Here is a 14,294-nt window from a genome sequence, read left to right on the forward strand (position 1 = left end):
CAGACCTCAGAAGACAGGAAAGGAGCAGGACAATTAAGACCTCTGTCTTAAGTGTACAACTGTGTACAGGTAAACAAACTGTCTACAAATGGAGAGCATTCAGGACTGTTTTTACTCTCCCTAGGAGTGGACATCTTGTCCCCTGCAAGAGAATAATAGACAATCCTAAAAGAAACGAGAAGAGCCCAAGGTAACAGCAAAGGACATACAGCATCTACTTTTAGAAAAAAACAAGAATGGTGTTCATTGAAGGACGTCACAAAGGAAGCCGCTGCTGTCCTGTTGTTTGGATAGATAAGACAAAAGTAAATCTTTTCAGGTCAAATGTATAAATGTATGTTTTGAAAAAAAAAAAAGAGCCTCCTCTCAATGGCGGAGGAAGCATCACGTTTTGAAGCTGCTTTGCTGCCTCAGGGTCTGGTCACCGTGCGGTCATTGAGGAAACAATGAATGCAAAGTTGTATCAAAATATTTTGCATAAAAATGTAAGAGCAGAAAGTCCATGACCTCAAGGTAAAGAGATGTTGGGTGATGCAACAAGACAATGACCCCAAACACACAAGTACACCAACTGAGGAATGGTTGAAAAAGAATAAGATTGTGTTTTGGAATGACCAAGTTAGAGTCCTGACCTTAACCCTGTGGAGATGCTGTGGCATGACCTGAAGAGACCTGTGCAAGCAAGGCATCTCAGAAATATTAATGAGCTGAAACACATTTGCAGGGAGGAAAGGTCCAAATTCCTCCTCAGTGCTGTGCAGGGGGAGCTACAGGTTAATAGATGTACCTTTTCTTTAACTTACTTTTTCTAGCCTACACTTTAGATGTTTACTTTGTTTGCTCAATAAAAGACAGACAAATAAAAGACATGAATAGTGCCACATTTGCCTTTAATTGATAATTCCATCAATCCACATTTTATGAGTAGTCAATGCAGAAATGTAGAATAGTCCAAAGGGTTCACTTTCTGTTGCTTACAATTGTATAGACGACTCTCGATTTTCAAAAATCAGACCTGTTGTTCAACAAAATAATATCTTAGTAAATGTCATATGTACGCTTTTCAGCAGAATACCACTGGATCCACTGAATTACAAGATTGTTAACATGCCGAAAAATACATTTTGCTATATGTGAGCTAACTGTGCTCTGCAGTTACAGGAAATTCTAAAACTTGCAAACTCAACAAGACACGGCAAACGTAAGCAAAGGAGGTTAGTTAAGTTGCTTAGTCAGTAGAACGTTATAGTTTGAATAGCTGATGTGTCATAAAATAGTGTTAAGTGTAATAGCTGACTTACATTCATGCAATGGCATTTCAAAGAGCAGGCCTGTAAGGCTGCTTGTAGTGTGGATGCAGCAAAACTCATATCCTGTTGTTAATCATCTCATAAAACAAAGGATCAAGAGGCTTTGAGAGAAAATGCACACAGCATCAGCATGTATCAAGTCTGGAAAAGGTGTGTTCACCCCACAGTGTGATCCTATTTGTTTTTTAGGTTAATCATTCTAATGATGATAAATCAGCCATAACATTAGTACCACTAGCCCCCCTTGTACCAGTACAACAGCTCTGACCTGTCGAGGCATGACAAGACTCCACAAGATCTCTGATGGTATCTGGCACCAAGCCGTTAGTGTTAGCAGCAGAAGTCCTGTTAGTTGTGAGGTGGGCGTGGCCTCCACGAGCATCAATAAACATCAAGTTCTCCTTTCTTGGAACATATTGGAAGGACATGCCTGATGTTTTGGAGATGTTCTGACCCACCTAGAATGTTATGGCTAATCAATGTACATTGGAACCTTGGGGAGTGTGTGTGTGTGTGTGGGGTGGGTGGCAGGTTGGCTCAGCAGGTAGCAGCAAGGGCCTGGTTGTGGGCTCGGTCCTCGTTCCAGTCACTGTCTATAAGACCTATTGTGTGTTCTCTCAGTGTCTGTGTGGGGTGTTTTTTTTCTGGTTGCTCCGGTTCCCTCCGAAAGACATATGGTGGGTTAATTGGCCTTTCCACATTGCCCTTAGGTGTAAGTGTGTGTGAGAGAGGGAGAAGACAGATGGAGTGCAGCTGATATTTACATAGTGCTATTATTACACCAGGTATTAGAATTGGGGTAGTACCTAAAAACATGAAGGTATACATATCTGACAGTCTCGAATCTGTGGATTGTGATATTGTAGGAGGGTGTGGAGGAGGAGGAGGAGGATGATGAAGATGATGATGATGATGCAGTGGCGTGTTGCTTTTCCTTTGTCTTCACTTCTGTCTCTTCTGTCAATGAATACTGACAAGCTGCTATGCCTCGTGTCAGGAAGCTGCGCAACGTGATCACAAAAATAGAGTTAAAATAACTTTAAATAAATAAATAAATCGGGGCGGGAGGGAGTGGGGGAGTGTGTGTGTGTGTGTGTGTGTGTGGGGGGGGGGGGGTGCTACAAGTGCTCCACATTAGAGATGTTTGCCTGCAGCTTCCAAGCGCAACACAAATAAAGACACTGGCTGGAGTGAATCAACAGTCTTCGCTCTGACGGAGTGTGTGTATGCTCATGTGTGCATGTGTGTTTGTGTGCGAGTGGGTGAGAAAGAGAAGGAAAGCGTACATACACACACACACACACACACACACACACACACACACACACACACTCGCACAAGTGCTGAAAAGGTCACTGCACACCCACAGCGCAGGAGCTAATGGAACTAAGCCCTACCAGCGCTAAATGACAATTCTTCACTATACTCAGGAGCTCCCTCCCCAGCTGCCATATCAGCGCTTGTAGCTGCGCCTGCTACGAGGCCGCTTGCATTATTCATAGGACTCTCTTATGAACTCCACCAATTAGAGCAGGCTCAGTCATTGCCATGCTCAGACGGTATGGGGTTTATGCTGGAATGATACTGCTGATCAGCTCGTATTCAGCTCTTTGTTAGCCACTCATTAGCACCTCTTTACACCCCTCTAGCCCACGCCTGGTATTTATTACACACTGTGCCAATAGTTTCATGATGTTTATCTGCTCGAGAGAGTCCTATTCTATTGGCAGTACATTGTCTCTGTCAGCAGTGGATGCACCTTCAAGTAGCTGAATGTATATAGTAGAAAGGGTGTCCACAAACATTTGGAAATGAAGTGTACATGTCTCGTCTGTGTGTGTGTGTGTGTATGATTTTTCGTAGTGTGCAGAGCATCGTCAGGCGGTGTTTGCTGTCGCGTGGCTCTCTGGCTGGGCCGTGCTATTAGCCCTTTCTGAAACAAGGTGATATGGAGTGGAAGTAAGAGGCCTAAAGGAAAGAGTTAAGAGATGCACTCATGCACGATGCAGCCTCCTCTCTAAAGAGCCCGCTTGGCCTTGTGGAAAGGTCATGCTATTCAATAAGGACAGCGGCGAATGCGCTTCTCTGTGTGTGTAGGCGTTTCTGTCAGAGTGGTACATAGTCCTGCTCTCGCGCTCTGTGTGTTTCTCACTCTCTCTCTGCTTCATTATCTTTGATCTGTTATATCAGCTTGTGCTGGATGGCATCTGACTGTTAACATGTTTGAGGGAAGAGATTTTCTCTCGGTGGCAATTACACAGCAGCTTCCCTCCCGCTCACCTGTCGGGTGGAATCATTTGGATCGTTGTCAAATAACACAAACGCTGAGGCCGAAACAGTCGCCCGGCTTGTGTGCACCCATGCTCGCGCACGTGTGTGTGTACATGCAAAAGAGACTCTGTGCGGCTTTCTGCCCCCTCAATAATTTCGACATCTGTTTTGCAGTTTTGCCTGTGTTCGTTTGCAGGAACTTCATTTTGAGATGAATTCTGAGGCCCGTGAAGCTTTGGAAACGGCGCTGCAGAGCGGTGGAGAGTCTGACTCACCCCTGCTGTGTGTCATCTTAATTAAACTGTGTCATAATGAGAGGTGGAACAAGCGTTCCTCGCTAGTCTGGAAAATTGGGTGTTTTATTCCAAACCCTGCTAAACCCTGTAAACTGGTACGGAATGCTAACGCACTCCCAAATAGAAAAATCATCTTAAATACATCCAAACATATTTAATATGTAGATAAAATGGCTCAGAAAAATAATCTTATAATTGCCATATCATAAACATTACATTTCCATCATTGTTGTAGGTGTGGACATGTCTATCAATACTAACACAAGTGCTAGATATAATGACTTACCTACTTGAATAACAGAAGTAGATTAAATCTGATGAAATAATTGTAGTTATTACTTATTAGGACTAAGTATTTGTTTGAAGGGATGAACAATCATTTATGAACATTAGTTTAAAGTAAAGGAAAGCTGGATCAGTTTATTATAGATATGGAGCACATACTACATTTTCTTGTCACGTACTGTATTGTATCCATATATGACATTTGTATGTTTATATGCATCACAGAGGGATGCATATAAACATACAAACCACATATAGGACCATGTTTATATGACCTGTTTCTGTACATTTGGCAAATGTAAATGAATGAGCTCTGCTCCAAACGGCTCTTTATTTTGCCTTGTTCAAAAAGCAGTGTGTGGGTTGAAATACTCTAATAACACTTATAATATTCACCTTATTTACATTTACATTACGCTCTTATCCAGAGCGACCTACAAAAGAGCTTCACTATTTACCCAAGAAGAACCTCAGCTAGTTTAAATAGACTAAAAATTCAAAGCTCCTCTAATCTTAGACTCTACTAAACACAAGTCAATATGGAGACCATAATACTCTTCTCTTCACCTGAGTACTCTCAGAAGAGGAGGGTCTTCAGTCTGGGTTTGAGGACAGTGAGCGTTGGACTCTGCTGTTCGGACACCCAGGGGAAGTTCGTTCCACCACTTCGGTGCAGGACAGTAAAAAGTCTGGATGCTCGTCTTCTGTAGATCTTAAAGGATGGCGGGTCGAGCCGAGCCGTACTTGAAGCTGGAAGGGCTCTTGGTGAAAGATCGGCTTTTGACCATCACCATCAAGTACAGAGGGGCTGGTTGGTCCAGTCTTGGCTTTGTAGACCACAGTCAGGGGTCTGAATCTGATGACCTGGGCAGCAGCTACAGGAAGCCAGTGAAGAGAGAACTCAGCAGAGGAGGAGCTGAACATGGCTGAATTTAGAAACGTTGAAGATGACCCGACCCGCTGTGTTCTGGATTCAGGATTCATAACAATGGATAGGGGTCATTTTGTGTAGAGCTTCTGGCTCTTTGAATGATGCCACAGAAGAAAGAACCTCCTTTGGTTTCATAAAGAATCATGTTTGTCATAGAGATGTGTGAGTGTGAAGAATCTTTAAATGACCTAAACATTTTGTCTTGATGTAAAGGTTCTTCATCAATTTAAGAATCACATTTCTGTTACAAGAATGGTTCTTAAAGGCGTCACTCTATGGCATCTTTAGCTGCTTTGTTTTTGGAGTGTACAGAGAGTAGTATAATCTGATCAGGCGTCACAGTAGCACAGTCATTTCGCTTGAACAACAGCAGTGTTACGGACACAACACTAAAAGATCAGAGTGCTGTGGAGCGCCATATAACGTACATCCACCACCTTCTGAAGAAGGAAACCTGCGTCAGTGGTTGAAGGTGTTACATTTACAACATCCACCTAAATGTCTGTATGTCTGCTCTTGAGAAACTTTTATGGGGTCTTCAATTTTCTTCAAAAGGGTGGAGGAACCCTTTAAAGTGCTTTAAAGAACCTTCAATGAACCTTTTTCTTCAAACACTCTTTTCTTGAAGGTCCCTCAAAGCACTTTAAGAGATTCCTCCACAGTTTCAAATGAAAGAACCCATAAAAGTTCTTTGAGGAGCTTTTCATTTAAACAGACTATACTAAATAATATTCATCAAGCCAGAAATGGTCACCTTCTTTTTTGGCCACACTTCTCTAAAGCGTTCCACTATTGTTACGATGTCAAAGAACCTTTTTGGTACTACATACATTTCCAGTGTGAGCGCTGGAAGCAGCTCTGAACATTGTGAGCTACAGTTCTCATTAGACTGGGAGTGGTGCCAGTGTTCTGTAGAGCTTGTCTATGAAGTAGCTATGAAAGAATACAGTTGTTGGCAGCATGTGGATGACTCAATTCCAGAGTTTCCCACTTTTTAAATTAAGTGTCTCGAATAATTGTGTATTTACACAGTAACGGGTCCATGCAACACCAATGTATTTCCTAGTGATTTGTTCACAGGTGGATTACAGTACTACAGCTTATACTAATCACATGTTCATCGACTACTCAGTTACTGCAGGCTTGTTAATATGTAACTACACAGTTATTAGAGACTCTGGATACATAGCTTTAAATGATGCTTAATAGTCTGATCAGTGTCCACATCAGAAGCCTACTTCAGACTGCATTCACTTTGAATACACATTTAATTTGAAATGACCAGAGAAGTAAATATGGGCAGGCCACCAATATTGAGATTTTATTTATTTATTTAGTAAATTTTGTAAAGAATTAACGTTTGTTTTTTAGGGTTTATCATTATTATTATTATTATTATTATTATTATTATTATTATTATTATTATTATTGTTGTTTTACAATATGATCACAAAAAGGATTTGAAGCTATTTCAGTAAAAAGTCCCTTGAGGAACACTTAGGGGTTCTCCTAAGTTGCTTTGAGGAACCTTCAGGGAATCTTTTTCTTCAGGTTCATCCGCAGTGTATTTCCTAGTGATTTGTTCACCGTTGCAGATGGGTCACAGTACTACAGCCTACACAATCATGTGCATCAACTTTAGTTCTTAGGCATGTAACTACATAGTTATTACAGGTCTTTGATATGTAACTATATAGTTATTGCGGGTCTTTGATCTGAAACTACATAGTTATTGCAGGGCTTTAATATGTAACAATATAGTTATTGCAGGTCTTTGATCTGAAACTACATAGTTATTGCAGGGCTTTGATATGTAACTACACAGTTATTGCAAGGCTTTGATATGTAACTATATAGTTATTGCAGGGCTTTGATATGTAACTACAGTTATCACAGGGCTTTGATGTGTACCTACACAGTTATTAGAGACACTGGATACATAGCTCTAACAGACTGCAATACAATTTATATAAAATGATCAGAAATTGGAAACAAAGGCAGAAGATACAAACTCTTAAAAGTGGGCGTGGCTATCCTACTGTAGACTAAATATGCAGATAGATCACAGTATTATAGTCTATACAATCACATGTGCATTGACTTTAGTTCTTATGCATGTAATCACACAGTTATTGCAGGGTTGTTAATATGTAATTACACAGTTATTAGAGACACTGGCTAATTGATCATCTGCATCATCTCTGATATCGGAAAGATGTTAAATGATGTGCTCGTCATTCAGAGCATGCGAGGCAGTTGCTGTAAATGTGATCATTTCAAGAGCTTCCTCTTTGTCAGTCTGTTTAATCGTCAGACTCTCACCCCTGCTCTCTCTTGCCACAGTCCGTTCTCATTATCACTCTCTCCATGGCCGGTGAGAGCCATTGATAGGGCAGAGTTGAAATGGTTCCGACTGCAACAAAGCCGCGCAGGGAAACGTCTGTCAAACCCGCGGCATGGAGAGAACAGTGCATTATGAAAGTTTGCGTCGGGTGCGGGGTGTCACTCTGTTCTCTGTTTCCTCTCTTCCTTCAACAGGACAGACCTCCCGCCTGCTCACAAACCCGCCCCCCCACCGCCCAAGAAGAAGACTAGCGACATGAAAGGAGGATTGACATCTGATGACATCCAGGTAGGATGGCTTCCTCTCTTCCGCCCATATTTTTGCATGCAGGGCACAGCCGCACTTGCAGGATGTGTGGCCTGTTGCTTGCACTAGTACACATCGTGCCTGAAATTGAACAGACCTGACAGTTGAGGCTGCAGTGGAGTTCATTTATCCACTGCACTCTGTACTCAAATGTAATTAACTGTAATTATCAGTAATCAGTAATATTGAACAATTACATATGGCCCCATTTTTTAAAATGCCTTCACTTATAAAGAGTTTATGAGTAGAGTAAATGGCACAACATCAGATACACTATATGGACAAAAGTATTGGGACACCTGCTCACTCATTGCCTCTTCTGAAATCAAGGGTATTAAAAAGAGTTGATCCTGCTATTATTGGAGGAACTGTCTCTACTATCCAGGAAAGGCTTTCTATTAGATTTTGGAGAATCATTGCTGTGAGGATTTGATTGCATTCAGCAACAAGATTTCTAGTCAGGATCTTGGATGATCGACACCCCACCTCATCATCCCCAACTCATCCCAAAAGTCACGAAAGTCTGTGTTTGAAGTTTGCTGGTCAATTATTATCCCTTTTTTATCCCAATTTAGTACTGCCCATTCCCAAATGTTCTCAACACCAGGAGGGTAAGGACTTAACATATGTCTCCCCTGATACATGCAAAGCCTGCCACCTCTATCTGATTTTTTTATTTGGACAGCAGGCATTCGTTCTGGCTCAAACCTAATAAAAATCATCATAAATACTTCATGCAGTAGCAGTAAAATAAACAAATTAGCAGTGCTAATTCTTCATCGCAAAGATTATTTGTCTTGGACGATGGGTAAGAGCTTGACAACAGCTTATGATTGCTGCAGGAAGGTCAAAAAAGTCCCTCCGCTGAGCACAGTCACCGCTGCTGTCCTCATTTGTTTTTTTCTAGGTTAGCTGCTGATGACACTATGTCAACACTAGACAATGACAACAGTGTAATGAATACAGCGGATATTTATCCAATCAAGGACCACATATGAAAGTGTCTCAAATCACAAAGCTCTTCAAAAAAAGGCACATCTGTGTCACATTTATGCAAACAATCAGTTTTGTGCCACTTCAACCATGTAATGTAAACATAGTCTAAGCAGGGAATATCTAAACATGGTGTGCATGAGATCACTGGCAGTTACATAGAGTGCATGGGATCACGATCAGTCAGATGAATGGCACATACTGTAGACGACCCATCTGGAGCACTGCGAGGACTGAGGACAGATTTGTAATAGGCTGTGGGATTAGTGAGCTGTGATAGCCTCAGTGGCCATGCGTTGAGGTCCTTGGTCTCAGCAGTGCTATGCAATGCCTGCATTAGTATTCTCGCCGCACCTTGTGCACATTTGCATTTGTCTTCGGCTAAGTACTCACGATGAGGTCCATTGTCCTTTGTGGATAATGTTAATTTTGGATGGAGGGGAGCAAAACCAACTTCCCTGCATCGATCCTGTCCGTTGAAGGTCAACCTGCTTAATGCTGAACCTTCACCGTATGTCGAGGAGCATGCGCTGGACAAGTTTCCTTTGAATTTCCTTTTGCAGGCACTGAAAGAAGCCTTTTCGACCCTTCCCTCACTGCGCTTCTGAGGGCTCCTTCCATTCAGATGCAAGCAGGCCCACAGTCACTTTGAAGCAAGGAGATAAGCACGCTCAGGCTGTGATAGCCTCTTCGTGACCCAATCTGAAAAGCTTGCAGGATCCAGAAGATCAGAGTTGTTTTGCATTTAGAATCTGTAGGCATCTCCCCATGTCTCAACTCTTTCTCCAAAATGAATATTTGTAGTGCTCTTTCTTCTCATCCTCCTCCCACATCACCATGTTTTTTCTGAACCAGAATGGAGCCACTAAGCCTCAGATGCCTGGTCCTCGTGAATGTGTGCACATCTGATTCTTCTGGGCTTTCGTCGCATCTTTTAAATGTTTCAAGGAAGCACAGAGAACCTTATGGTTGCTTATGGTTGCCCATAGGGAGGGGAGATACTTCTAAAAGCCTACAGAGGCTACAACTCAGTGTGGGATGGAAGAGCATTAGTAATACATTAGCTCTGCTTCTTTTATTGACATGACCTGTTCAGGCCATTGCTTGATATAGACGCCAGCAATGTTTTAGACAGATGTAGGTTGGTTTGCAATAGCTGCTAGATTCGTGTTACTGGCCAATGCCCGCACCGACTTTCAGACGTTCATGCATTATTGCTTCTTTATCAGTTTTCCCCAAGTTTTCACTTAATGCCAGTTGCAATCGCAGGGTAGCTGCCGGCCTTGGAGGGCAACGGTGAACTTGTGTTCACTGTATTGCCAATAATGCAGGGGCTCCTGATCCAACAGCTATTGTGCAAAGCATTTCTAAGCTGAAGTAGGTGTGATAGAGGTGAGTCAATCACCAGTACTGTCCAGGGCAGGGGTACTTCAGGACTAAAGTTGTATATACCGTTGGAGGAGATGGTCTCTCCTTGACAGCCAAGCTCTATATTGCTGTAAGTAAGTCTGTAGGTAAAGAACAAGAAAGCCATCCTTCCCACCTAACGAGAGTCTGGTGGCAATTACACAGTTGAGCTGTACAGGACTTCGGATGCATGTCCTTACTCTGCAGCGATAAGGCAACAGTTTGTCAAATCACATTTGCAACACGTTCATCTGGCAGGTGACGAGCTGAGACTGATGCAGATGTGTCGTTCTTCACGTAGATCAATATGCTGTAACTAGCTCTCAAGCAAAGCTTCTACATGTGCAGATGAAAGGGCGCTTTAAGCTTGATTGACAGCGTCTCCTCAGAGCCGCTCCATTAGTTGGAAATGAAGGTGCCAGCAATAGCCCATGCGGTGTTCCTTTCCCAACCAAAGGCCTTTCAGCATTGCCCGAAGGAAGAGATAACAGAAAACAAAATAGTTGGCTGCCATAACAAAGAAGTGGCAAAGCCTTTTATTCTCCCTTTAGATTGAATTCTTTCCACTGTCTCAAGAAGCCTGTCTGTAAAGTTAAAGTCCCCTTTACAGTGAATAGATATCCTTCTGAAATGTGACATAGCTAGACAGTGGCGGTAGAAAATCTCCACTCAAAGGCTGCCTTTGCTGGAGGATTATCCCACATTTAAGCATTTCATTTCAGTCACATCAAACCATTAAAGCGCCCAGAGCCATTGTCCCCTACAGATAGCGTGTCCCACATGCAGAAGTGCGCAATGACATAATGACGTAAGACAATGCGCTTTGAAGGAAATGACCATCCAGCCTTACGTGTGAAGAAGGAAGCTACATTTTCCCCGCCCCTCTTCTATCCTGTCTTTTTTGAATGCTGAAGAAACGTCCAAGGAAGGTTAGGAGCAGTGGTTTTCTCTTTAGCGTGGCTCTTCTCGCCTTGGTCCATGGTCTTTTTTCGCTCTGAGATTGGCGTGAGCTGAAATAACTGCAGACATTTATTCAGCATTACACAGAGAACAAAACTGGGCCTCAACAATTTGAACATCGGAAAACCACACAGCAAACTTTGCACACAGTGATGGTGTGACGACAAATGAGGCCAGCACTCTCTGCTGGGTTTTGCGAGAAGCAAACTGGCAGCACCGCTTGTGTAACAGAAAGGACACGGTAACTGAGGTGACTGCGTCGGCTTAGGCCTTACTTTTGTTTCTGTAGTTTGATGCTTAGTTAGAAGGATTGCTGTACACTTCATTAGCTAACCAATAGGAGGTTTATTCAGGAGATCATTGGCTTGATCACTGGGGGTCTTTGATCCTTCATGTCTTCTTATGTTATTTCTTTTTTTCTGTCTTTTACTAATTACTGATTATGTAAAGCTGCTTTGTAACGACAACAGTTGTAAAACGCTATACTAATAAATTTGACTTGACTTGACTGTTTATAAATGACAGAATAGTGTTATATATATATTGTTATAAATACCTTTTGCATGAACACAGTTTATAGTAAGCAGCTTTCAGTGCTCTTTATATTATGCAGTGATATCACTGCTTAACATGGCTCCACAATCCAGAGTCAGGACATTATTTTAACCTATTATGAAAAAAAAATGCATTATGCACATACTGTGGACAGGGTGTGCTAGCCATTCATGCTCACATATTATATTCAGTGAGGTCAGGATGTTGGATGTCGATCCCCACCACCACCTTATCCCCAACTTATCACAAAAGTACTGGATAGAGCTCAACCACTATCATTCCAGAGAACACAGTTCAGTCTCAATGTTGGGGGGCTTTAGACCCCTCTCGCCCACACCTGGCATTAGACAGTGTGGTACCAATAGGTTCATGATGTTTATCTGCTCCAGAGAGTCCTATTCTATTGGCAGTGCTTCTCTACAGATAATTTGCAGACATGTGTCAGCAATGGGTGCAACTTAAAGTTGCTGAATGCATTCATTAGAAAGGGTGTCCACAGACATTTGGACATTGTACTTAGTCCAACTAATTAGGAGAGGCTAGGCACTGAGCCCTATGATCTCTAACCTCCTGGTCTCCTGTCATCTATTTGCTTATTGTTTGGCTTCGTTTCTGTGATAGGTGGTTCATCTAGACAAGGAAGATGAGATGCAGAAACTTCCGCTACAGCCCCCTTACTATGACATGGCACCCTCCGAGTCCACCGCCTTCACCGATAAGCCCGTGAGTAGCTCTTTCTTCTCTTCCTTCCATCGCTGCTTCTGCCTTCTTTTGCTTTGACTGAACGGGCGAAGGGTAGGCGGTCTCCCAGAGATCAGCCGCTGGAGAGAGGGCATCTCTTCTGGAGCATGACAAGCATGCAATGTTCCTCCATGGCGTCTGAAGATGAATGGCTTCAAAGAGAATGATATATTGAGCGAGGGACCCAGGGGGTTTATTTATTTATTTTCAGCATGCATTGTCTCTGTTGGGAACGGATGACAAGTCCTGGAGGAGGCTGGGGTTCAGCTGTTTCTCAGACGCTTTGGAAAGTCTTGCCCATGCTTATATTTCTCTGCCTTGGCATACATCATTTACAGCCTAATTCAGTCAGTGCGGCGCACAGGAATGCTCAGGGTGTGCCGACAGTGGGAATGCATATTCACCAGTAACAGCTTTTAGAGACTTTGATAGACATCGGAGTGTGCACTGCTGAAGCTAATGGACATTCCCTGGATGTAGGAGATTTACTTTTACAAATACGATGGATATTTTATTTTCTCATTTTTGGTTTAAGTCAGGACAAATATTTGCCTTTTCCGAATATAATACATTACAGACCAGCATGACCAAACTGACTGACCTGCATAACCATCATGACCAAGTTGATGACCAGCTTGGACAGGTTTTTCATGCTGGATCAGTTAAACCATTAAACTCAAATGGAAACCCTGCTGGGGTTGCAAATTCACTAATTTGCTATGCTTGCTATTATTGGGTATATTTCAGCCTAGAGGACCAGCTTTTCAACCACTTTGACCATCAAATCTAGCTAAATAAATTAGTGTGGCAGTTTGTAACAAGCTAATTTAAGGTCATGGCATTATAATAACATAACATCGTAATCTGGCATAGCAAAAAAATAACCAGATGATGACGGTATCTGACATCTGCCATAACAGTTTTAAGGCATGGTTAGATCAATATTATGTAGTAGAGTTCAAATAAACCGTTATAGTTGTGCTATAGGCTGGGAAAAGCATCTGAACCCACTCTGGCAGTGTTTTTTTTTATTTTTAATTATTTTTATTTATTTTTTTTTTTCATATTGTTGCTGTGCTACTAAAATTCTCGATTCTCAATCTCGATTTTTGCATTTTTCTTTTTAAAATTTTGACATAATATGAATCTGACATTTCTGGATGAATGGCCCAACAGAAATTCTCTACAATGACTTGGGAAAAAAATCTTCGTAGAGATTTTTCCTTTTGTTGACATGTTGGAGATTTGTTTTATATAATTCTGCAGGCATTATTCAGTTTCTGTAGCTTGCATCCAAACACAGAATAGATACACTCTACTGAAGTGGTCTCAGTTCACTGCATATAACATGTGGTCTTTAACATGTACACCTCTGGTAACAGTATTTCTCTTAATTTACAGGAATGCCTTATCCACTCAATTCACTGACAGAACTCTAACATTGGCTTTCTACACCAGCCTGGCCTCATTGTAACACCTTTAGTGTCACCTCATTTATACCCCCTCACCACTCCCTCACCTATCCCCCTTCCCAAATTGCTCTGTATCCCATGCTTAATTACTCCAATAATTACCCAATAGCCCCGTAAAGATGTATTGCGCTGCAATATATCTTCCTATTAAAATGTCTCCTGGTCTCCCAGAGAGGCGCGACGTGTTCTGATGGATGTAATGGATGAGAAAGCCTCACTCACACCCCTGTTTCCGTACTCACCTGCACACTTCACCAGGAACTCCTGCCAGGGTCTCACAGTTTCTAGTCTTGGCAAAACATTTCTGTCATTTCCTTGGGTATTATTTTGGGTATGGCTGTGTTTGCCTTGTTTGTGGGGTTGACGTAAGTGATGGCATAGCATTGTTATAAAGCGGTTGCTAAAAAAAAAAAGGCTTGGAAA

The 14,294-nt window shown here is 42.1% G+C and overlaps 1 protein-coding gene across 2 annotated transcripts in view; it reads left to right on the plus strand.

Annotated features, from left to right (window-relative positions):
* nectin1b (nectin cell adhesion molecule 1b) overlaps window positions 1-14,294 on the plus strand; it is a 279,635-nt gene that overhangs the window by 235,861 nt on the left and 29,480 nt on the right. For both annotated transcript variants that reach the window (XM_072695374.1, XM_072695373.1), the window contains exons 7-8: window positions 7,632-7,725; window positions 12,280-12,381. In XM_072695374.1, the coding sequence (XP_072551475.1) occupies window positions 7,632-7,725; window positions 12,280-12,381 (196 nt within the window). The remainder of the gene's footprint in view (window positions 1-7,631; window positions 7,726-12,279; window positions 12,382-14,294) is intronic.

The sequence above is a fragment of the Salminus brasiliensis genome, chromosome 13, assembly GCF_030463535.1.
Source record: "Salminus brasiliensis chromosome 13, fSalBra1.hap2, whole genome shotgun sequence".
NCBI lineage: Eukaryota > Metazoa > Chordata > Actinopteri > Characiformes > Bryconidae > Salminus > Salminus brasiliensis.